Here is a 25,256-nt window from a genome sequence, read left to right on the forward strand (position 1 = left end):
GTATTGCCTGCATGCCATTCTGTTTGTACCTTTTGTCTTCATTCTCATCCTTCTTACTAATATATATGTTGCTATTTCAGTGCTCTCCCTAGTTTTGTCTGTCTCTTAAAGCCTGTACTACTGACAAAGCTTCCTTAACATAAGGTGAGAGGAAGCGACCTAATGATTAGAACAATGAATGGGCTGAGAATTGGGGAATCCAGGATCAAATCCCTCGCTTCCTGCCATTAAAACATCTGTGACCTTGCGAGCTTATCTTAGAAGCGTCGTTTGTGTGTTGGATGTGCATAAACCGGCATTTGGATGTGTATATTGCACATCTCCGAGGACAAGCAGGCTTATTAATTCTCATAAGTGGGTGACACCGACCCGCGTTGGCTGGTCTGGAATTTACAAAAGTCTAATGAGTGCTTTGTAGCGTGAGAGACATGCTGCTACACGAATGAGTGAGTTCCTTCCTGCCTGCCGTGTGAACGCAGTTTCCACAGTTCTTTTTTTCTACCGCAGTGAGAAGAGGGCGTGTTTTTTTTACCATCTCCTCACATCGCTTGGTCCTAGAGAGCTTTTTTGTGCCTTTCAGCTGTTTTTCTTTTTTGCCGTGCCTTGCACCTTTTTTGGGCACCATCGCTTCGTTTGATTTAGACGAGGAAGTTTTTCCTTCCACGTCCACAAAGATTTCCAGTGGCTTCAAGTGCTGTACCTGGTGCAATCGGACAATCTCTGGGAACAACACCCATTTTTGTTGTCTACAGTGTCTTGGGCCCAACCATAGCCCTGCTAACTCTGTCTTCGCATGAAGAGGAGAACCCAGGTTTCCAGAGGGGCTCAGTGAGAGAGGATTTTTGGAGCCAAGTCCGGTTCCTCAACATCGGCTTCGAGTATCGCACTGGCATCAGGAGTGTCGGTAAGCATGGCTGCTGCTAGACCCTTAGACACTGGGAGCAGTGAAGCATTGAGTGGGTCCTCCACCTGCCTTGAGGCGATGTGTGGATTCGATGTCCTCATCAGTCGGTGACATGTTTCGGGCGAAGGCCAAGAAGCATAGTCATCGGTCGCCCTTGACGCATGGTGCCAGGAGCTCCAGGGTGTCAAAGGACTTGGCACCCGAGAAGTGTCAGTACTGGGAAGACCACTCCTCCTCCATATAGGAGTTGCCAATGCGTTGGTCTCCCAGCAGCCAAGAACCCTGATCCTATACCTACCCCGGCAGTTCTACAACCTCTGTCTGAGCCGGCACCAAGCTTTTCCCAGTGTCCTCGCTCGATGAGTGCATCTGGGCCTTGCTCCCTGAGCCTTTGGATGGCCTCATGCAACGGTGTGCATTGGGGTGCTTGTGCCTACCCTGCCTCCCGTTGTGTCCCCCGCTTGGCCCTCAGCCTGTGATGCGGTCTCCAACACTGATTCCGCATATGGCTCTGGTGACCACTGCCACCCAAGTCGCTACTCCCTTGACGACTGAGAAAGCTTCACTGGAGTCAAGACGGGAGATGATTTCTCAACGCCGTTCTTGAGGACTTGGTTCCTCCACGTCAAGGCAGGTTCAGTCTCAACACTCCCATCAGGAGGTATTGCCTGACAGTGAAGAAGAGTGCTCATGGGATTCAGAGGAGGATCCACGGTACTTTTCCTCAGATAAGTCCTATGGAATTCCTTCTGAACCCTCTTCTCCACCTGAAAGAAGAAAGTCTCCTCAAGAAAGCCTTTCATTTCTGTTAAGGAAATGTCTGATGCCATTCTATTTCCTTTGGAAGTGGAGGATGAACCCAGAGCCAAGATGCTCGAGGTCCTGGACTACACATCTCCTAAGGAGGCTGTGACTGCCCCTCTCCATGAGATACTCAAGGACATCCTCATCAGGAACTGGGAGTCCCCTCTGTTGGTCCCTGTCATTCCCAAGAAGATTGACACCCAGTACCGGATCCACAGTGCACCTAGTTTTGATAGGCTTTAGTTGCCTCACAATTCGATGGTGGTGAAATTCACTCTCAGAAGAGCCAGGAGTTCCAGGCACTCCCAGGCAGAGAAGCTAGAACCCTGAATTCTCTTGGGAGGAAGATGTACCAGCAGTGCTTTTTTTTTTTGTGCCGGTACGCACCAGTACGGCGTACCGGCATCTATTTCCTGAGGTCTGGCTCACCTGCCTGCTCCCTTCCGTTCGTGCACCTATGCTCCCTGAGTTGAAATCTTTTGTTTACTCGAAGTCGCGGTGAACTGGCAGTGAAAGCAGCAGGCGGGCAGGTTCAGCATCCTCGTCGCTTCCCTTCCTTCTCAGTGCATCCCGCCTTCCTCTGATGTAATTTCCTTTCCGTGAGGGTGGGACGCGCTGAGAGGGAAGGGAAGCGACAAGGATGCCGAACCTGCCTGCCTGCTGCTTTCACTGCCGGTTCTCCGCGACTTCGGGTAAGCAAAAGATTTCAACTCAGGGAGCACAGGTGCATGAACAGAAGGGGCAGGGAAGAGAGAATCGCTGGACATGGATAGGAGGGGAAGGCAGGGGAGAGAGGAGAATCACTGGACATGGATGGGAGGGGAGGGCAGGGGAGAGAGGAGAATCGCTGGACATGGATGGGAGAGGAGGACAGGGGAGAGAGGAGATATTCTGGACATGGATGGAGGGGAGGTAAGGCAGAAAGGAGATGCACTTGGAGGGGAGGGCAGGGGAAAGAGGAGAAATGCTGGAAATGGATGGAGAGGAGAGCAGGAGATAGAGGAGAATTGCTGGACATGGATGGATGGAGGGGTTGACGGGGAGAGAGGAGAAATGCTGGACTTGGATGGAAGAGAGGGGAGAGAATTATTTCTTTATATGGATACAGGGGAGGAAAGAGAGAGGAGAAATGCTGGACATGGATGGAGTGGAGGAGAGAGGAGAAGTGCTGGACATGGATGGAGGGGAGGAAAGAAAAAAAGAAGATGCACATGGATGGAGGTGAGGGCAAGGGAAGAGAGGAGAAAAACTGCACATGGAGAAAATAGGCAAAAGCTGGATCCACGTTGTACCTCCTCCAGTCAGTTCCACGGAGGAGGACCCAGCTTTTATTTATGGATGTAGGGCAAGAAATGAAGAAGAAAGGAGGAAAGTACAGAAATAAATGGAAAGGAAGCCCTGGAAACGGAGTTAAGAGAACAGATAGAGAGCAGCGGATAGAAAAACGAAGTCACCAGACAACAAAGGTAGAAAAAATCATTTTATTTTTATTTTAGTGTTTGGAATATGTCCAATTTGAGAATTTACATCTGCTGTCTTATTTTGCACTGGGAATACTGAAGTTGTAAAAGCTGACAGAAATTATTTATAATGAAAAAAATCACGTTATTTTTTTTCTCCTATACTAGTATAATATTTTCAGTGATGTCTGTTTATATGCGCCGTGGCTGGTATAAGGGGTGTGGCTAATGTGGGTGTGGCTATAATAGGGGTGGAGCCATATGTGGTGATCCCGCCCATAATGAGTACCGGCACCTTTTTTTCTACAAAAAAAGCACTGTGTACCAGGCTTCAATTCTCATTTCCCAAATACAATCATACCAACTCTTCACAAGCATCCACTTGCAAAACTCTGTGAGCAAGTTGTCCAACCTGGCTGAGATGCTCCCTCTGGAGAAGGCTGAGTCAGTTTGCCAGTTGGTCAAACAGCAGACTTTCTGTTGAAAGTTCTTGGCCAGGGGCACTTATGAAACTTTTGATGTGGCATCCAGGATCTGTGCCCAAAGTATAGCAACACGCAAACTCTCATGACTATGCGTTTCTGACTTGGAACATTCTGTTCAGCAGAGGTTGGTGGATGCCCCATGTCGGGTGGATAACCTTTTTGGAGAGAATCAAAAAACACACTGATACCATCTCGTCTCTCTCCCGCCGGACGCCTTCTGCATCATTCTTCTCAGCTAGGCGGACTTTTGGCAAGCCAAAGAAGAGTTCCTATTACTATCTTAGGAGTAGGTACAACCCTTTGGCTCACCAGCCTACTCAAGCTCAATACCAGCATGCTCATTCACATCAACATTGTGTGCCAAAGGCTCCTGCTGCTTCCCAGGAGGAGCAAGGAACATACCCACAGTAAAAGTGTCCATCCTGGACAACTTGCCAGTCGGGGGGGGGGGGGGGATTAAAGTTTTTCACAAAAGGTGGTCTCTTATCTCCGACTGGTGGGTTCTTCAAATAGTCCGTCTTGGATGTGCCCTCAATTGATATCTCAAACCTCCAAATTTCCCACCGAGGGCTCATTCATTCAGCTCTCAGCACAGGCAGGTACTTGCAGAGGAACTCTCAGCCCTTCTGAAAGCCCATGCAGTCCCATTCCACCAGGGGAAGAAGGGCGGGGATTCTATTCTAGGTACTTACATAAGTACATAAGTATTGCCATACTGGGAAAGACCAAAGGTCCATTGAGCCCAGCATCCTGTTTCCAACAGTGGCCAATCCAGGTCACAGATACCCAGCAAGATCCCAAAAAAGTACAAAACATTTTATACTGCTTATCCCAGAAATAGTGGATTTTCCCAAGTCCATTTAATAATGGTCTATGGACTTTTCCTTTAGGAAGCCGTCCAAACCTTTTTTTAAACTCCGCTAAGCTAACCGCCTTTACCACATTCTCTGACAACGAATTCCAGAGTTTAATTACACGTTGAGTGAAGAAAAATTTTTCTCTGATTCGTTTTAAATTTACTACATTGTAGCTTCATCGCATGCCCCCTCCTAGGATTTTTGGAAAGCGTGAACAAACGCTTCACATCTACCCGTTCAACTCCACTCATTATTTTATAGACCTCTATCATATCTCCCCTCAGCCGCCTTTTCTCCAAGCTGAAGAGCCCTAGCCGCTTTAGCCTTTCTTCATAGGGAAGTCGTCCCCTCCCCTTTATCATTTTCGTGGCCCTTCTCTGCACCTTTTCTAATTCCACTATATATTTTTTGAGATGTGGCGACCAGAATTGAACACAATATTCGAGGTGCGGTCGCACCATGGAGCGATACAAAGGCATTATAACATCCTAATTTTTGTTTTCCATTCCTTTCCTAATAATACCTAACATTCTATTTGCTTTCTTAGCCGCAGCAGCACAGTGAGCAGAAGGTTTCAACGTATCATCAGCGACAACACCTAGATCCCTTTCTTGGTCTGTGACTCCTAACGTGGAACCTTGCATAACATAGCTATAATTCAGGTTCCTCTTTCCCACATGCATCACTTTGCACTTGCTCACATTAAACGTCACCTGCCATTTAGACGCCCAGTCTCGTAAGGTCCTCTTGTAATTTTTTCCAGTCCTCCCGCGATTAAACGACTTTGAATAACTTTGTGTCATCAGCAAATTTAATTACCTCACTAGTTACTCCCAGGTCATTTATAAATATGTTAAAAAGCAGCGGTCTCAGCACAGAGCCCAGGGGAACCCCACTAACTACCCTTCTCCATTGAGAATAATGACCATTTAACCCTACTCTGTTTTCTATCTTTTAACCAGTTTTTAATCCACAATAGAACAGTACCTCCTATCCCATGACTCTCCAATTTCCTCTGGAGTCTTTCATGAGGTACTTTACACAATATCAACCGGCTCCCCTTTATCCACATGTTTGTTCACCCCTTCAAAGAAATGTAGTAGATTGGTGAGGCGAGATTTCCCTTCACTAAATCCATGTTGACTTTGTCTCATTAATCCATGCTTTTAAATATGCTCTCTAATTTTGTTCTTAATAATAGTCTCTACCATTTTGCTCGGCACCAATGTCAAGACTCACCAGTCTATAATTTCCCGGATCTCCTCTGGAACCTTTTTAAAAAATCGGCGTTACATTGGCTACCCTCCAATCTTCCAGTACCACGCTCAATTTTAAGGATAAATTACATATTTCTAACAATAGCTCCGCAAGCTCATTTTTCAGTTCTATCAGTACTCTGGGATGAATACCATCTGGTCCAGGAGATTTGCTACTCTTCAGTTTGTAGAACTTCCTTGTGCAAAAGAAATCAGGAGGGATGCGTCCTATCCTAGATCTAAGGGCCATGAACAAATTCCTAGTCTGAAAAAAGTTCAGGATAATTTCCCTGGGTACCCTTCTCCCAATGATTCAGAAAGACAATTGACTATGCTTTCTGGACTTAAAGGATGTGTGAAGAAACAGTGTGTTTTAAGCCTGTAAAATGTATTAGATATTTTCCTGTTTTAATTATGTGCTGAAGTGTATTTCTCTTATTTGACCAGCAGGTGGTGTTTCTTTGCTATAAAGCTGTTCTAGGGAGCTGAATGTTCTTTTTCATTAACACAAGCAGGAAGCAAGCAGCAGTATACTTTTACAACTTGTTGACTGGGCTCTGATTAGCCTGGAGTTTGAAAAATTAACCAGAAGTACTGGCTTTGCTTCAGTCTTAGCCCAGGAGAAGATACAGACAGATCTCTTTACTAAGGCTCTGTGAACAGTTTTATATCCTGATCTTCTCAGGTACTGTTGAGACAGTATACAAATGTCTAGTTAATGTTATAATTGATCCATATTTCAGTTACCTGTTATTGTTCTGCTGATTACACAGTGTTTGTTCATTGTTCAATTTTTAAGTCAATAAATAATTTGCCTCTCTGTCTGGACTGATAAAGAATCCTGGTGGTTTGTGTGGGGGGGTCTGTGATCGCTTCCTGGGAATTGTGGGACCACTGGAAGTGTGGCCCCTAGTAACTTAGAAATCACGGGATAATTTGAGAGCAGGAGACTCACCCAGAGGCGGTTGTGACCCAGTCGGTGGGTGGAGGGTGCTAGTATAGAGTACAAGCAGCAGGTGCAGGCAGACCTGAGCTGTGCTGGGGATAGGCCCTCTAAGTGGCCGCGGAGTAACTCCAGGTGGGTGACTAGGCTTTTCGTGACAGGATGCATATACTCACATCCTGATACATCCAGCCCACCGGAAGTATCTTCGATTTCAGCTGGGAACACATCACTTTCAGTACCGCGTGTTGTCTTTTGGCCACATGTCAGCTCCTAGGGTTTTCACCAAATGTCTAGCGGTAGTTGCAGCATCACTATGCAGACTGGGATTCCATGTGTTCCTGTATCTTGACGATTGGCTGGTGAAGAGCACCTCGGAGGAGGGTGCTCAGGAGTCCATGCGGATGACTATCCGGGTGCTCGAGCTACTAAGGTTTGTTTTAAATTACCCCATTTCCGCCCTGTCCAGCAATTGGAGTTCATAGGAACTCTGCTTGATACTCAGATGATTTGAAACTACCTCCCGGAGATGAGAGCACACAATCTGTCACACTCTCGTCCAAGGTTCATACCTCTCAGCAAGTCACAGCTCGGCAGATGTTGATTGTTGGGCCACATGGCTTCCACAGTGTACGTGACACCCATGACATGTCTTCACATGAGATTAGCTCAATGGACTCTAGCTTCTCAGTGGTATCAAGCCACGGGGAGTCTAGAAGATGTCATCCAAGTATCGCCAGAGCTTGTACACTCCCTTCATTGGTGGACCATTCGATCCAGTTTGACTCTGGGATTTCCATTCCGAAATTCCTCAGCCACAAAAAGTTCTGACGACGAATGCATCTCTCTGGGGATGGGGAGCTCATGTAGATGGGCTTCACATTCAAGGAGTTTGATCCTCCCAGGAAACAAATCTTCAGATCAATCTCCTGGGCTCTGGGCGATCTGGAAAGCTCTAAAGGCTTTCAGAGATTGGCTATCTCACCAAATTGTTCTCATCCAAACAGAGAATCAGGTTGCAATGTATTACACCAACGAGCAGGGGGGGCATCGGATCATGCCCTCTGTGTCCGGAGGCCATCTGGATGTGGCATTGGGCTTGCCAACATGACATATTCCTTTGAGCCACTTATCTGGCGGGCAAGAACAACACCCTGGTAGACTGAGCAGAATAATGCAACCTCACAAGTGGTCTCTCAATATGAGCATAGTCCGCAAGATCTTCCGAGCATCTCCCCCCCACCCTCGGGTGAATCTTTTTGCCACTCAGCTCAACCATAATGTCTCTAAGTTCTGTTCAGGCTTCAGGCTCACAACAGACTAGCATCAGATGCCTTCCTCCTCAGTTGGGGGACAGGTCTTCTGTATGCGTCTCCTCCCATACCTCTAGTGGGAAAGACTGTTGAAACTCAAGCAAGACCATCTGCATCCCAACCTCCAGTCTCTGGCTCTCACAGCTTGGATGTTGAGAGCCTAGAATTTGCTTCCTTGAATATTTTGGAGGGTGTCTACCGGGTGTTGCTGGCTTCCAGGAAAGACTTCACTAAGAGGTGCTGTTCTTTCAAATGGAGGAGATTTGCCATCTGGTGTGAGAGCAAGGCCCTAGAATCTCCTTGCTTGCCCTACGCAGACCCTGCTTGAATACCTTCTACATCAGAGTCTGGTCTCAAGACCAACTCCATAAGGGTTCGCCTCGGTGCAATTAGTGCTTATCATCAACATGTAGAGGGTAAGCCCATCTCTGGACAGCCTCTAGTTTTTTGCTTGATTAGAGATTTGCTTTTGTCAAAGCCCACTGTCAAACATCCACCAGTGTCATGGGATCTCAGCGTCATTCTCACCCAGTTGATGACAGCTCCTTTCGAGCCACTGAATTTGTGCCATCAGAAGTACTTGTAGGGTCAGTGAGCTTCAGGCCTTAGTAGTGGTTGCACCTTATACTAAGTTTTATCATAAGAGAGTAGTCCTCCGCAAGCACTCCAAGTTCCTGCCTAAGGTGGTGTCGGAGTTCTATCTGAACCAGTCGATTGTCTTTCCAACAATCTTTCCCTGACCTCACGCCCATCCTGGGGAAAGCAGCTTGCACACCTTGGGTTGCAAGAGAGCGTTGGCTTACTACATGGAGCAGAGAAGGCCCACATACAGTCTGCCCAGCTGTTTGTTTCTTTTGATCCCAACAGGATGGGTAGGGTTACCATTCGTCCGGATTTCCCCGGACATGTCCTCTTTTTGAGGGCGCCGTGGGGAGTCCGGGCGGATTTCCTGATTTGTTGGCTTTGTCCGGGTTTCTCCTCCTCCTGACTCGACTCCTCCCGTCATCCGACGCCGACGTGCAGCGTCCGTGCGTGTGCGCTAGCCAGCCCAGCCCGCCCGCCCCAGTCAGCTGATTAAAATGATCCGCCCTCCGTCCGTCCTCCTGCACGAGCACACAGGCAGGCGCGCAGTGCAGCGCTTCAGTTCTAGTGCCTGCCGCCTGCACAGCCGCTGCCATATCGACGACGATGAGGTCAATTTTTTAAATCCTGATTCCGACTTGTCTCTCCTCCAAGGGCGGCCTCCCTGTCTGAGTCCGGGGTCAGAGCCACTTTCTTTCGGATGGTACTGGTCTGGAGCTGGTAGGTAACTTGGTAGGCTGCCATGTGGCCCATGCATGCTGCCTTGTGCAACACACGGATGTACACAGATGGAAGTATAAATAACGGAATAACTTTTCATAGGTATTGTAGGAATTTGTTATAAATCATAAACGGTGTGTTATTTGGAGGGGCTGGTTATAAGGACACCTTAGCATGTGTTATATTCATGCACTGCAGAGATTTTTGTTTCTCCTGGTAAAGACATCAAGGTATAAAAATCAGGTGGTCAACATTCAGAGTTTCTTTCTAATTATTTATTTACATATTTATGGCAGTTATATCCCACATTAAACAAGAATTAGGGTTGGGTTTTTTTTGTTGTGCCTAGATCTAATGCAAACTCATAGTAAAGCATCACAAATACATGCATTTGTGATTATATACTTATTAAAAGTCTCCTGTCCTAATAACAGCATCAAAGCGGGGTTCAAAATGAAAATTTCCTTACATCGACAGTTTTAAAAACACTCAATACATTTTTATATGGACAGCAAAGGCTGTACTGGAGATTTGTAAACTAGTCTAGGTGGGGGAAGGAAGGGGGGGAGAAGTAGAAGAAAACTGGGGCCGGCCTGGGGGAAGGGAAGGGAACCTAGAAGCGTGTAAGGGGGGGCGGGGGGGGGGGGAGAGAGCTGGCAAAAGGTGGATGGTGAATGTACGCTAATACGATTGAAGCGGCAGCTTCCCGAGACTTCCATTGAAGTCTTGTATAGGGGGCGGGGCAAGGGGTGGGGCATGGGTGGGACAGGGGCGGAGAAGAGGTGTGTCAGGGGGCGGGGCACGTGTCCTCTTTTTTCTTAGGGCAAATATGGTAACCCTAAGGATGGGGGTCGCCAAAGGGAAATGCACCATTTCTAATTGGCTTGCAGATTGCATTTCCTTCACTTATGCCCAGGCTAATCTGGCCCTAGAGGGTCATGTCCCAGCTCATAATGTCAGAGCCATGGCTGCATCAGTAGCCCACTTGAGGTCAGCCTCCACTGAAGAAATTTGCAAGGCTGCGGCATGGTCTTCAGTCCGCACATTCACATCACACTACTGCCTTGAGCAGGATACCCGACGCAACAGTTGGTTTGGACAGACAGTATTGCAGAATCTGTTTGGCGTGTAGAATCTAACTCCACCCTCCTAGGCCCTTTTTATTCTGTTCCAGGCTGCGCACTTACTCAGACTATATATAGTTTCAGGTTAATCTGTGTTATGTCCTCGCCGTTGTGAGGCCCACTTGGCCAATATTTGTTGTTTTTGGTGAGCCTGGATGTTAGGGATTCCCCACTTGTGAGAATTAATAATCTTGCTTGTCCTCGGAGAAAGCAAAGGTACTGTGTTCTCCAAGGACAGCAGGCTTTATATTCTCACAGTCCCATCTTTCCTTGGAGTTGTCTCCTTTGTTATTTTTACTGTAGTATAACACTGAGGTGATCACATTCGCACGGTGGGCGGGAAGGCACTCGCGCATTCGCAGTGGAGCATGTCTCATGCTCCACAAAGCTCTCATTAGACTTTTGTAAATTCTGGACCAGGGTCGGCATCACCTACTTGTGAGAATATAAAGCCTGCTGTCCTCGGAGAACACCTGCTACAGGTTGCTACACGTCTAAATCCTGGTTTTGGAAAGCTGGGATATACATGTCTAAAACTCAGATGTTCATCTGGCAAGGGGATGTGGTCTGGGAGTGTTTTGGTTGGGACCAGGGCAAGGCAAAAAATAAACAAGTATTCCCCATTTCAGAATGGGAATGCATGTCTCTGACCAAACAGATCAACACTGGGGTTTGTTTGCTACACGGGACATCTAAGTTCCAGAAATGTGTTTTTATTGAACAGCACTCCACTGGAGGTATTGGGTCTGGTCACCCCCTTAATCCCCTAGTGGTTTCCTCCCCCCCCCCTTCCCGAGAAAGCAAAACTTTCAAGGGATATATGGTTCTGTTGACAGCATTGGGAATGACAATGTGTTCGTTTCTAAAATGGCTGTCATATACACATGTATGTTGCTGTTTCAGAATATACATGTGTATGTGAAGATAGGTACATACCTATATACGTGTTTCGACCCCATTGATATTTTATATGTTTATGGTTCTAAAACAGATGCCCCCACCATGCATAACCCTGCACAAACTTCCATTCCTCAATACTAGCGGAACTTGTGATGTCCCAACCTGGATGTCTTTTTGATTTGTAAATTGTTTCTAAAATGCTATTCTAGGTGTATGAATTATATAGGAGAAATTACCTGCAGAGGTGGGAGGATGAATACACTCCAGTATTTGGGGGGGGGGGGGGGGGTATCAAGAGATCCTTTATTTTGGGTGAGTTAAGCAGGAAATTCTTTTGTACTTTGGCACTAAGACTTATGTATCCTTTCTGTACAGTGAAGGAAGTAACCTTACACCAGCCCATCATTACCCAGACTTCAGATTCAAAACCTATGCACCTGTGGCTTTCCGGTACTTTCGAGAGCTCTTTGGTATTCGTCCAGATGACTATTTGGTATGTTTCTGCCCTCTAAGATCTAGAAATATTGCAGGGTGCATAATTTAAATCTGTGAAGGAAAAGGAGCTCCAGACTTCATGGTGTGGATTATTATTGTAAGAAATGTAGCAGCCAAGAAGTACTGGGTAGAATTATTAAAATATATGCTTGCATTATAGCTGATGTCCAAGGAGACTTATGTGAATAAAGTCAACCTTTTGCAAGTGTTTTTGTTCATCAGATTTTTGTGATAGTGCTAGGAAAAGATCATGTTCAGGGAGGTCTAGAATAGGACAATACATTGTGAAAGGTCAATTAAGTTGGGGGATAAACACATAGCTAATGTAGCCATTCCATCCTCAAAGAGAAATCTGTGCATTTGAGAGGAAGAATACACCTGCCATTTTGATGATGGTCTAGGGAAGGGGGGGTAAAAAGCATTGCCTGAATCCAGTTTGGGAAAGGGTTGGTGATGCATTTGTACACGAGATGTTTGAATGGTTAATACTGAGATTTGAGTAATTGCTCGATTTTAGTTCTTGGTATATCCCAATCCTGTTCTTCACCTCGTTCTGCCCAGTACACACTACGATCACTTGCCCTTTTAGGTGACACTAATTTTAGGGAGGGAAACAAGCCATCAAGGACAGCCCTTATGATGCATTGTGTATCGGGAAGAGGTATGGGGAGAAAATGCTTTAATTACATTTTCCTGTGCTGATGCAATATCAATACAATGCTACCAGTCTGGCACAATTGTTGAATTGTGTGCTTCCTGTCATTTGGAAGGGGAAATGTAAAAAGAACTAGGAAACCAAGAACCTTTGATTTTTTTTGTAAACTTGTTACATTTCAGTGATTTAATGGGTGGAAAATAATATTTTGGAAGCTGCCCATCAGTCAGATGACTAGAATGCCTTCAGTTTTCCAGTATTCCTTCATCCCCTCCAACCCACACACTTGAGGTTTGGCTGTAATCTTATCTTGTGCTGTCTGCATAAATTAAAATCATGTCAACAGCTGCACATCTTTAATCATCTTTTATTTTTTATCACATGTTATTCACCAGTAATTTAACTATGTTGCTACTATGCCAGCAGGCTAGTGTTAAATGTTGTCACGTAATTAGCATCTTGCACTGCTGGCCTCAAGCATTCCTAAGATTTTTCATAGGCAGTAGCCCTGTTAACTCACCATTATGCTTGATTCTTGCACATGTTTTGCATGATTGGAAAGCTGATCTTATTACTTTTCTCAGTGAAGTTACAGCAGTTGCTTGTGAGGCACAGCAGATCTGGAAATGTGTATTGAGATTGTGATTTTATAAACAAAATTGTTGTGCATGCTGAAGTCTCCTGCTAAGGAAAATAAGTGCAGAAGAATGGAGAGCTCTGGGAGGTGACATAGATAAGTAGACTGGAAGTAGATATGTGCACAGGCAAAAAGAAAATGTCAGTTTGTTAGGAAAATGTGGATTTTTTTCCTTGATTTTCTTAGAATTTTTGGTTCACTTTACACATTCATGTTCAAAATGAACACATGCAAGAGGGTGGGAGGAATTTGTTGTATGTGTGCCAGCTGTCTAGTCCTCTGGGTCATCGTGAAGGAATAACATGGTTGACTTGAAGTGGGATGGTATTTGCTCTTGTTCAGATATTGTTGTAGCTTTAGGTTTGGGTGGGTGTAGGGGTGGGAGGGTAATGCGTTCTTCAGATGTGCAGATTTGGTTTTTTTTTTGTGACTTTAGTAAACTATAATTTAAAAAAAATGAACACATGCAAACTGTACAAGTGTTAATTCATAAGTTAAGACCTGTTAATTTTATATGCACTAATTTTTTTAAAGCTTGCTAACAAATCAAATGCAGTTCAATAAATGCACTTCATAACAGGAAAGCAATATTTAATGATGCCAGCTTTTGAAAGAATCCTTCCAAGACTGTGAACATTTTATTAGAGATTAAATGTGAAGGTATGGGAAACTTGAACAAATCCAACCTGCAAGTCTTCTGCTAAACTCACATACAGAACCTGCAGATTTCATTTTAAATTTATAGCCAGAGGCCCATTTTTATAGAAGCAAACTATAAAGCATGTCCTGTGAAAACAAAATCAATTGATTCTCCTCTTGACCACAGGTGTTACCATTTTTTAGACATTCTAAAATATTAGTACTTGGAAAAGTATTCTTCATCTCACCAGGATATGGTAGCACCACGTGGCCACGTTTCGCCCTCAGGCTGCGTCAGGGGTACAAACTATAAAAACAAAACACAAATGTGAAAACATATATAACCATTTAACAATGTCATAAGCATGATTCAACTAATAAAAAGCAATTATTTAAAACGCAATTATTTAAAAAAGATTCAACATATATAAAACAATCCTTCAAAAGTTCTAAAAAGCATGTATGGGCCTACATGATATCATCTATAAAACAAATATTTATAATTATTAAAACAATTCAATGAAGAGGGGAAGAAATTTCTTTATACATATGTATAAAGAAATTTCTTCCCTTCAGTGAATTGTTTTGATTCTAACTGTATGATCTTAACATTTTTTTATCGAGAAGTATAAATGTGATGTGAGTAATTGTAGATTAAAAATTTTACATGATGTATGATTTTAATGATAATTATAAATATTTGTTTTATAGATGATATCATGTAGGTCCATACATGTTTTTTAGAACTTTTGAAGGATTGTTTTATATATGTTGAATCTTTTTTAAATAATTGCGTTTTAAATAATTGCTTTTTATTAGTTGAATCATGCTTATGACATTGTTAAATGGTTATATATGTTTTTACATTTGTGTTTTGTTTTTATAGTTTGTACCCCTGACGCAGCCTGAGGGCGAAACGTGGCCTCTGGTATTATTCCAAATAAATGCATTTGATTCCACTGCTTTGTTGTTTTTATCTACTGTTTTGTAAGCAGTTGTGTGCCTTTTTGTTTTTTTTATGGTAGCACCACTACAGAGCGTATGACTGAAAATAAGAGAGAGGAAAGAACAGTTATATAGGACCACACAAAAGGAAGTCCCTATCTTTGTCGTCTTAGCTATGCAGATACCAACAGTGAAAGCCAGCACCCACATAATTTCAGGTCAGGAGATGACCCAGATACTCAGTGCCGATGCCTGGACATGGCCCAATATTGAATATCTGGACTTAATTCCTCCTATGGCTGTTGGCAGTTTAAAAAACCATTGACCATCACAGACTGAATTTCAGTCCCATTGCTTCTTACTAACTGATTCTTCCAATTGCTTTCCTTTAAGATTGTCCTTCACAATAAATCTTACTTTTTTGTGTTTTTCCCCCTCCTCCCTTGTCTCCCCTTTAGTATTCATTGTGCAATGAGCCCCTGATTGAACTCTCCAACCCTGGTGCCAGCGGCTCCCTCTTCTATGTAACCAGTGATGATGAGTTTATCATTAAAACAGTGATGCACAAAGAGGCAGAATTCCTGCAAAAACTGCTCCCAGGTTATTACATGGTACGTATGAGATAAAGCATATGCGGACCAGCTGGTCCCAGCTTATCATGGATTCTGGGACAATCTAGGAATATAACATTCCAACTCTCTGTGCTCTGATACTTGTGGTCTTATCTTTTCAACGGAGACCTTCAAGTAGCAGAATGTACTGCAGTGACAGTTTATAAGGACTGGGTCAGTCTGCCCCTGCAAATCTTACTGTTGCTTCAAACTCTTTTGAAATTGAAACATTTTTACAAAGGCTGATCGTCTCTCCATAAATGTATGGCAGCATGTTTAATAATGTGCCTCTGTGATAATTTATATTGAATTTACCTGTAATATTCAAATTGTGGTGGTTCCACCATGAGCCTGAATGTCCTCATATGGCACAGTGGCTTATAAGTTGCATTGGCTCCTCCACCTTCTGACCTATTTATCTTTTTGTAATTTGATGGAGAATGAACAATTTGAAGATTTATGGTTTTAAGAAGAAAAAAAAGATATTTATCAGCCTGAAAGCTGTATTTCCTTTCAGCTGGTTTACAAAGGGGAGACTTGGCCATTGCAGTGTATAGTAAGCAGTAGCAAAAATTGACATTTAAAACAGTGAAATCCTAATGACCAGTTCCCGTGGCCACATGAAAGTCTGTGTTTCTATTAAGTGAATCAAGACTAACTCAAGTGCCCAGTGTTGAGCATAAGAAACCTGGAAAGCATAAGTGGGAGTGTCTCTGTGAATGTGCTAACCTCGTTGCTTTGCATTTTGAGTAAGATATGCTGAAGAGGGGACTAGCCATGAATAAGTTAAAACTGTCCGTTCAGGGCCATTTCTTCCTCTTCTGTTTGGAATTTTCGGACCATGGATCACTTTTTGTTTTTCCAGTGGGAAAACCACAAGACAAATAGAAATTACTTAGCAAACTCCTAAAGGGATTTTCTTTGTACTTCTGTGCTTACCATGCACATTTAGATGAAAGCAGCTTCCTCAGAAAGCAGTTGCAGGAACCTTCAGACCAGTGGCATAAACAGAATTGATATTTGGCGGAACCCAAGGTTAACTTGGGTGGCCATAAAGCAGTGCAGTTGTTGACACTGACTCTATTCACCTGAGCTGCTGCCGCTGACTGGCTCCTACTTCAAACTAGAAGATGGGCTCCTCCTGAGTGCTGCAGCTTTTCTGTAGCAAGGGAGGATTGTTAAAGTACCTCATTTTATCTGTGATTGTCTTGGCTATGGGCTTTTTGACTCTCAGAGAAACTGGTGTTAGGGGAAGGAGCTGTAGTAAAAGGTGGATTTTTTTTTCTTTGAATCTTATTGATTAATATGCGTTGTGATAACTGTCCACATCATTTAGTTTGTCACAAAGTCCCTCAGGTACTGAAACTGGACAGTTTATGCATGAGAGAAATACAGGAAAATGGTATCTGTTCCTAGAGCTTCAGGGGTGAACTAATATTGCATGACTGAAGAAGTCTATCTTTTTTACTGGTTCAGGTAGAGCAGAACAATCAAAGTACCATTGGCCCCTAGAGAGTTTTATGGGAAGAGGAATTTTCTTCAGTTTCTGGAAAACATTGCTGGCCATTTTCTAGTCTATAACCACTGTAGCTGTACTACACTGCTTTTCTGTCTGATGTGGACACATGTCAGGAATTTCTAAAAATCATGAGCCAGTCCTTTCTTTTCTTTGCATGTCCTGAGACTCCATAAGTTTTGCTTGTGACTCTTAAAACCACATGCATATTGTTTTCAGTTTCCTGTTAGCTATTGGTAATTCATATTGTACCAACTGGGGGCTTTTCGTGACTTCCTTAGTGAGGGAGGGAAGATTCTCAGTATGTTAAGCCTGAGGAGTCCTTTAACTTGGCTTAGTTACATCTGTCTGCTAACAATGCCAAAAGCTTTTTTGTGAGTGTGTGTGTGTGTGTCTGTGTCTGTGTTTTGCTGTCTGTTCTTAGTTGGCAAGACATATTTGGTACTAAATCTGGGACTGGAAAGGAAATCTGCTTGAAGGGATTGATCTAACTGGCTGTAATGGGGTGGCTTTTTGGAGCTGGAAATTCTTTTGGTTTCTGCTTTCTATTACATTCTGTATTGCCATGTGTCTTTTAGCATTCAAACACTACCTCATAATCTCCTTAAGGTTGGTGTCCAGGGTTTCACCTTTATGGTTTAAACAATTTTTATTGAGCAATATGAATAACATATAAATCTACTAATACAGGGTTATACATCTCAATGTGTTCGTATAATTTACTAATCTCACCAAATCTTTGTTGTTTTGAAGGGCTTGAACTATGTTTTGTTTTTTTGTTTGGGGGGGGGGGGGGGGTGCTATAAGAATCAAACCAAATAACCACCCTTTCCCTTTAAATTCTCCCTTCCTTTCCCTTGCACCCATAAGAGCTTAAGGATAATAAGATACCTGCATAGAAAATCTCCCAAACTATTAAGTACAAAGCTCCGAGCTCTGGGTGCAAGCACTTGATTATAAGGGTCTTATATGGATACAAACTGTGTTTGACATTTAAATGAATGTCTCGCAGTTTGCAGTTCCAAAAGGAATAATATGTGGTTTGTTTTGCCAGTGCCAAATAGGAAGGTGACTGCCTGTGTCCAATACTGTAAAATACCTTTTGTCCCCACTATACAGTCTTTGGCAAACACAGTCCTTGCCTCTTTCCCTCTTATATTGACTATTTTATTTTTATTTATTTATTTATTTTAACCACTTTTACTCCGCTTATATCCTAAGCGGTTTCCATAAAAACATACATATTAAAATTTTCAAATATATACATAACAAATAATACTGCTGTCACAAAATCCCAACCACATGTTATAACTATCAAAAGCCTTCATAAAAAGCTGTGTTTTCAACATAGTCTTAAATTGCTGTATACTAGAGATAATACCGATAGTTTTCCCAATAAAATTCCCACCGGGTTAAGTGAATATTTTAACCCAGGATACGTGTCATAAAACTCAGTATAGATCTCCGGTAAGATTGAATACAGTGACATTCCCACAATGCATGGCAATAAGTGTAATTTAACAGACAATACTTAAGATATACTGGAGTATGATCACAGCTCGACTTAAATGCTTGAACCTGGAAAAACAAGGTTTAATATGTTTGAAAAAGTAAGGCAGAAAGTTCAGGTTCTTCTATACTTATGCCTTATCACTCTTATCCCTCAGTTCCTGAACATATATTGGAGTTTGAGAATCAAACTTGTATTGTGCTTCTCCATCACGGAGTCTGAATATTTTCCCTTGCACCTTACTCCCCTTCCCTCTCCTTTCTCCCCCCTGCTATTTTACATGCAGCTTAACCTTCATCTTTTTTGGGGGGGGGGGAGGGGGGGCGGCGGCGGCGATGAGCGAGTGCATAAAATATTTTAAATCCTCCTCTTGCTCCATAGAACCTGAACCAAAACCCACGGACCTTATTACCCAAGTTTTACGGCTTGTACTGTGTGCAGTCAGGCGGTAAGAACATCCGGGTGGTCGTGATGAACAACATTTTGCCCAGAGTAGTTAAGATGCACCTTAAGTACGATATGAAAGGTTCAACCTACAAACGACGGGCATCCAAGAAAGAGCGGGAGAAGTCCAGCCCCACGTTCAAGGACTTAGATTTCATGCAGGACATGCCAGAGGGTTTAATGCTGGATGCAGACACCTTCAGTGCCCTGGTGAAAACTCTGCAGAGAGACTGTCTGGTGAGTTAGAAGCAGATGATGCCATTGGCGAGGTTCTCCTTATTTTATAGAAAACTCAATGTGCTTTTTGTATTTTTAAAGAATATGCAGAATTATTCCAGTGTAAAAATGAAAGAAGGTATTTTAAAATGTTCAACTGGCATTCCTTTGGGAGCATCCCCCATGTTAGTGAGTCATGGACACATTGCAGCCAGCACATCAGATGTGTACCATAGAGAGTATTATGAGCAATTGGGTTAAAGTCTGAAGGATTTAGTTGTATACAGGAAAGGGAATTGCTCCCTTGTCACAGTCCTTGGGGGTGGGATAGAGGAAGAGTTTAAACAAGAATGTTACCAATTTGATTTCCAGGATTCATGGCTAGTGATGAAAATTGCCTGTAGTACTGCAGACATACTGGGCCAGACCAAAGGTCCATCAGGCCCAGTACCCTGTTCCAACAATGGTCAGTCCAGCCTACAATTATTTGTGCAGCTTGAAATTTTTCATTTTATATTGTCTCCTGTGTCTTTTATGGGAATTTTTGTTTTGTTTGAGGATTTTTTTTTCTCTTTTTTTTTGTTTTGTTTTTGTTACAGGAGGATTATTTCTTGCGGTAAGAGGGCACATGTGCATGCATTGTCAAAGAAAGGGTATGCCCTCTTTTTGTAAAGAGTGCACTATTAAAGATGCACAACCCCCCCCCCCCCCACCACCACCACCACCACCACCACAAATTTTCTTTTTTGGAGGGGGGGGGGGAGGGGATCACAGAATGACATGAGAAATGTTATTTCAAGTGAATGCACATCCCTAGTCACAAGCACCTGGCATTATTCCAAATAGTAGATACATGGTCATAAACTCTCATTAGTCCAATCTGTTATCTGCAAGATTACCACGTACTTTACACATAGTGGAATACCAGTAAATATGGTGATGTCGTCTCCCTGACCATTCTTTTGGCTCATCGGAGCTACATATACCATTCCTGAAGCAACAAGTCCAGATTCTACTTTCTGACTGATAAATGTTCATAGTCACCAGGAGTTTTGTAAGTGTCTATATTTCTTCTGTTCTTGCTATAACTGCTATGTGAAATGGAGACAGAATAATTTGGTCACTTTTTCCTGGAACACTCCATTCAGTGAAGCAGCATCGTTTCCAATTGCTTTTTCCACCCTGACCTTTGTAGGTATTAGAAAGTTTTAAAATCATGGACTACAGCCTGCTGCTTGGGGTGCATAACCTGGACCTGCTGGAGCGAGAGCGACAGAATGATGGCAACCAAAGCATGTCGGATGAGAAGCGACCCATCGGTCAAAAGGCCCTGTATTCTACTGCCATGGAATCCATCCAGGGAGGTGCTGCTCGAGGGGAATCTATAGATACTGATGACACGTAGGTCACAACAGTCAAAGATGTTAATTTGTTAAAGGGAATTATATGATTTAAGGACATGTTAAATGGGACAGATGTCTAGTAGTTTTGGAGGATGAAACTTGAAATATTGATGTTGATGTGATGTTACTTTTTTTAAATGTTATTTTTAAGTTGTTACCCCTTCAGATGCCTTGTTAGATAACATGTAAGAAAGAAATAGGAATGTAGTTGGAAAAATTAGCAGTTTTTGTACTGCCACCAGTTTTTTCAGAATATGTGCCAGGGTCAGACTTGTTAAATTGGTGAAATCTGTTTACACCTACCCAAATACCATCCATGGATCCTTCAGTTCTCAGTATCTGAGTGAGAGGCATTAGATCATGCATTATGAAACATATAAACGGCGAGTGACCGACTCACTCGCAAATGCGCAGTAGAGACTTTCCTCTCTGTCCCTCCCCCGCGTCAATATGTGATGACGGGGGCAGGACAGAGAGGGAAACTGCGCAAAGCCGCCGAGGTCGCCACTACCGCTCCCCCCACACGGTGTTGCTGCCGCCAGCCCTCCACCCGGCCCAGGCCCTCTCTCCGCTACTGATTACTTACATCCATTCGCCGGAACGCAGCACGCACATCAGCTGAGCTGCCGTCCGCCTTCCTTTCCTGCCTGTGCCCCGCCCTCGCTGATGTTACGTCACACGAGGGCGGGACACAAGCAGAGAAGGAAGGCCGACGGCAGCTCAGCTGATCTGCCCTGCTGCGTTCCGGCGAATGGATGTAAATTCAGTAGCGGAAAGAGGGCCTGGGCCGGGTGGAGGGCTGGCGGCGGTAGTGGCGACCACGCGTGGGGGGGCCAGCGTCGACCTCCGAAAACCCCAATACCAGCCCGTTTTAACGGGCTCAATGGCTAGTTTGACTATAACATGGTACCTTACTGCCATAACTTAGGAGTTCTGCTTAGACTGGGGGAGGGGGATTTTACACAAACTTTATTCTTTGCTTTCCTCCTATCCTTCACTGAATATACCTTATTTCTTTTCTCAACAGCCCCTATCCTTTTCAGGTAACCTGCTAGCCAGTTATGTTCCCTCCCACCTTGCTTCACAGTGTCTCCCAGTGCTGTTTACAGATCAGTTGCTACTTACTGGTACTGCACCAACTCTAAGTGAGTTTGAGATGCAAAGAGCTGCACTTGACATTGGTCTCTTGTCTTGCAAGACCAGCGTGGGGATTTGGATACTGTGTAGCTTAATTTCACCAAGATGTAAAAGATGTGGGAAATCCTCAGCTCTCCTGTGGTGGTGCTATACAAGACTGCAGAGTTGTGGGAGAAAATAGGACTAGGCTGGTGGGGATGAGCTTAGGAAAAGATGCAGGATAGAGGATGCTTGTTCCTGGATTGTACTGGGAGGATTAGGGAGAGACTAGAATTAATAATACTGATTTGCTCTGGCACCTAGACATCTGTTTTGTTTCCTTCCTCTCAGTAATGAGTTTCCACCTCTGTTTACTCCATAATCTATCAAAATTGAAATCCTGTTGAATCTTACCTTCCCCCCCCTTTCCCCCCTAGAATGGGTGGCATCCCAGCAGTGAATGGTCGGGGAGAACGCCTCCTACTTTATATCGGAATCATTGATATCCTGCAGTCCTACAGGTAGATGATTTCTTTGGTTTTAATACCTGCTCACCTGTTTTGAAGTTGGTTGAACATTTTCAGTTCACAGCACAGTTGGATGTGAAGAGTAAGTGGGTGTCTTAAGAATAAAATTAGTGTTTTTTTTGTTTGTTTTTTTTGTTAGATTAATCAAGAAGTTGGAACACACGTGGAAGGCCTTGGTCCATGATGGGGTTAGTGCTGCTCTTTTGTAATGTGATTTTTTTTTTTCCCTGTTAGTATTGCATTGGACTAAAGAAACAGTGAACAAAGTCCACTTGAGGAGTCTTTTCAAAATAGCGGTTATTAACTAGGTTACCCAGCTCATCACTACCAGGCATCCTTTTATTATTTTTTTTAGGAGGGGGGGGAGTTTTCACCTGACAATCTGGCTATGAAAATTTGCTTCTAAAAGAGACATACAGTGTTAGGTTTTTTAAATCCGTGAATTACCAGACTCCAAAATTATGATGATGATGATGATGTTACAAGAAAATTCCAAAACCCTATATAGTAGGTAGAAGTATTGGAAAGAATTAGTAATAACCAGCCTACATTTACATTTTTAAGGCTGAACTGTCCTCCCATGTCAAAGCAAGCTCTTTCATAACTGCTAACAATGCTGTCCTCCCCCTATCTGGTTCTCATCTTAGACAAGTTCAGGGTCTTAAATATTCTTGTAGATCATGAAACTGCAGCTAGAGAGGAGGCAGATCTCACCAATTAATCACCCAGCTCTTTCCCATAGCATATATAAATCCAATTTTTTATTTAAATGTTGGTTCCCAGGCTCAATCAGCTGCTGCCACACTTCTTTCAGCACCTTACTGCTCTGTTGATTAGGAGCGTATGAAGATAGTCATGCCTTTATTTCAGCTTTCATTTTTTAAAAATAAGTTATATGGGTTTCTAATCAAATTTCAGATTCAAAGATACTTATTCAACTCCACTGGGTTTTGTTTTGTAGTGATAGAACCTCTTTGTTTTATTAAAGCTAGTGCCTGCAGTCAACTGCAGTGTAATCAGCCCTGCAACAGTGTGCTCCATTATCTTACTTCAAATTTTTTCCAAGAATAGCTTTGATTCTGCTCCATTCTGAAATGGATAAAAAAAGCACCTAAAGAATGATATAAACCTGTTCATTGAAGGTTTTACTGTCATACCACAGCATAATAAATCATGGCTCGCTTTCTTGGTGTTTTTAGGACACGGTGTCTGTGCACAGGCCCAGCTTCTATGCTGAGCGATTCTTTAAATTCATGAGCAACACCGTATTCCGAAAAAATTCCTGTGAGTATGCAGTGTTTTTTGCAATTGGACAGAGATTTGAATTCTGTCTGTATCCTCTTCTTCCCCAGGTCCTTGAGCGTATCTGACACATCTTTTACCTTATGTTCTCTATGTAGTTGGTGTTACCTCACTTGGTGCTCAGATGCTGAAGTCTAGCATATCTTTTGATAGCGTAATTTTGATATCATAATAAAGCCCTGCCCTTCTTACCCCCCCCCCTTTTTTTTTTTCGCTTTAGACTGAATTGTAGCTATAAATGTTTACACCTACTGGCTAGCTCTGGTCTGTTCTCTTCCATGCACCATGCTTTGATGTCCCTGTCACGTTGCCTGCAATATTTTCTCATTAAATATTAAAGTTAGAGCTGTACCAAATAGCATATTCTACTATTCAGCCAAATACGAATAATGAAAAATATTTGGCTGAATACTAATAATGGGCATTGAGTTTTAACAGAACAAATAATAAAAGAAACAGTGTGAAAATCAGAGATCTTTCAGTAGGATTTATCACAGTTGAGCCCTAGATTATTCATATTTGAATTTAAATCGCTATTCAGCCAAATACAAATAATGTATTTGGGGCTGAATCGAATACGAATATTCGGTACAGCCCTAAATAGCAGCACTTTGCTTGTCTAATAACTTCTTTCTCAGGGTCAGATGTGGAAGAAACACTTTTTAAATGTTTTTTTTTTCTTATTTGTGGTTCATCAAATTACAGTGACTATTTAAAAAAAGATACATTTAACAAAAAATAAAAAAGTATTGAAAACCTCTGTCCTCTAGTCTTAACAAACGAGTATGTTTACAAGGGTGCGTTAGCGTTTCTAACGCGCTTATAAAATTAAGGCACGTTAAATGCTAACGCGCCTATACATTTCTACGGGCGCGTTAACAGTTTACGCACATTAAAACCATTAATGCACCTATAGCGCCCCTTAGTAAACATAGGCGTTATAGTGGCTGTTATGCAAATCAAGCAGTCTATAGTGTTAGAAAATCAGTGTCAAAGGAATCTACTAATTAAAAAAAAAATAAAAGGTATTGTCTCTGGCTTTCCATGGTAGCACTGAAATCATCACCATCTAAGAAAGGACGCAGTGCCCTGTTGGGTCCAAAGCATGCTGGACCGATGGCCGCATTTTCAGCAAGCCAGATTCCCAGTGAGGCAGAGGAGAAATATGACCTGCGTGGAGCTCGCAGTTATCCTACACTTGAGGATGAGGGTAAGAATACCCCAAATTATTAAACACTTGAGAAAAGTGTTATATGCGCTACAAGGAAAGTGTTTTGGGGGGAGGGGGGAGTGAAGGAGAGATGTAATTTTTCCACAACTCAAGAGATGATGAGGAAGGAAAACCCTATTGATTATGGAATCATTTACTGTTTTTCAGTACCAGAAACAAATTTATAAACAGGAGTTAGCTTTTGTCTTTTAGTCCCCTTTGTGTGTTTCCTTCTACGGGAAATGAAGGGACTCTTCCTGCCATTGACTTTCTATTAACAGTTCTCACTGTTGTCCCAATAACACCTTCTGCTCAGTTACTGCAAACCCCCCTTCCCCCTAAAATTTAAACACTGCGGTGAGCATTGGATATTTAAATGCTGACCGAGACATTTAAATTTATACCCGAATATCTAGCACCAGTCACTGCCTGGATAATTGGCACTAAATATCCAGCTATAGACTGAGTGCAAAAGCTTTCTGGGTATTGTAGATATTCAGCACCAGTAACTGGATAACTATCTAAATAAGTTAGGATTGCTGTTCTGCTGTGTAGTTAATCTGGTTGCCAGTGCTGAATCCTTGAAATGCACTACCCAAATACTGCTGGGGTGAAAATTAGGGTATGGCCCAGTGAGTGGCACTTATCCTGGTGAGAGCTGCTGAATATCAGGCCCACAGTC

The 25,256-nt window shown here is 43.0% G+C and overlaps 1 protein-coding gene across 1 annotated transcript in view; it reads left to right on the forward strand.

Moving 5' to 3' along the window:
• Positions 1-25,256, forward strand: part of PIP5K1C (phosphatidylinositol-4-phosphate 5-kinase type 1 gamma) — a gene marked incomplete at its 5' end in the record, with an annotated part of 125,677 nt that overhangs the window by 56,773 nt on the left and 43,648 nt on the right. The window contains 8 exons of the mRNA XM_030217986.1: positions 11,724-11,841; positions 15,178-15,330; positions 18,738-19,037; positions 20,212-20,417; positions 21,973-22,056; positions 22,202-22,250; positions 23,262-23,346; positions 24,416-24,574. Coding sequence (XP_030073846.1) covers positions 11,724-11,841; positions 15,178-15,330; positions 18,738-19,037; positions 20,212-20,417; positions 21,973-22,056; positions 22,202-22,250; positions 23,262-23,346; positions 24,416-24,574 — 1,154 coding nt within the window. The remainder of the gene's footprint in view (positions 1-11,723; positions 11,842-15,177; positions 15,331-18,737; positions 19,038-20,211; positions 20,418-21,972; positions 22,057-22,201; positions 22,251-23,261; positions 23,347-24,415; positions 24,575-25,256) is intronic.

Source organism: Microcaecilia unicolor, chromosome 11 (assembly GCF_901765095.1).
Source record: "Microcaecilia unicolor chromosome 11, aMicUni1.1, whole genome shotgun sequence".
Classification (NCBI taxonomy): domain Eukaryota; kingdom Metazoa; phylum Chordata; class Amphibia; order Gymnophiona; family Siphonopidae; genus Microcaecilia; species Microcaecilia unicolor.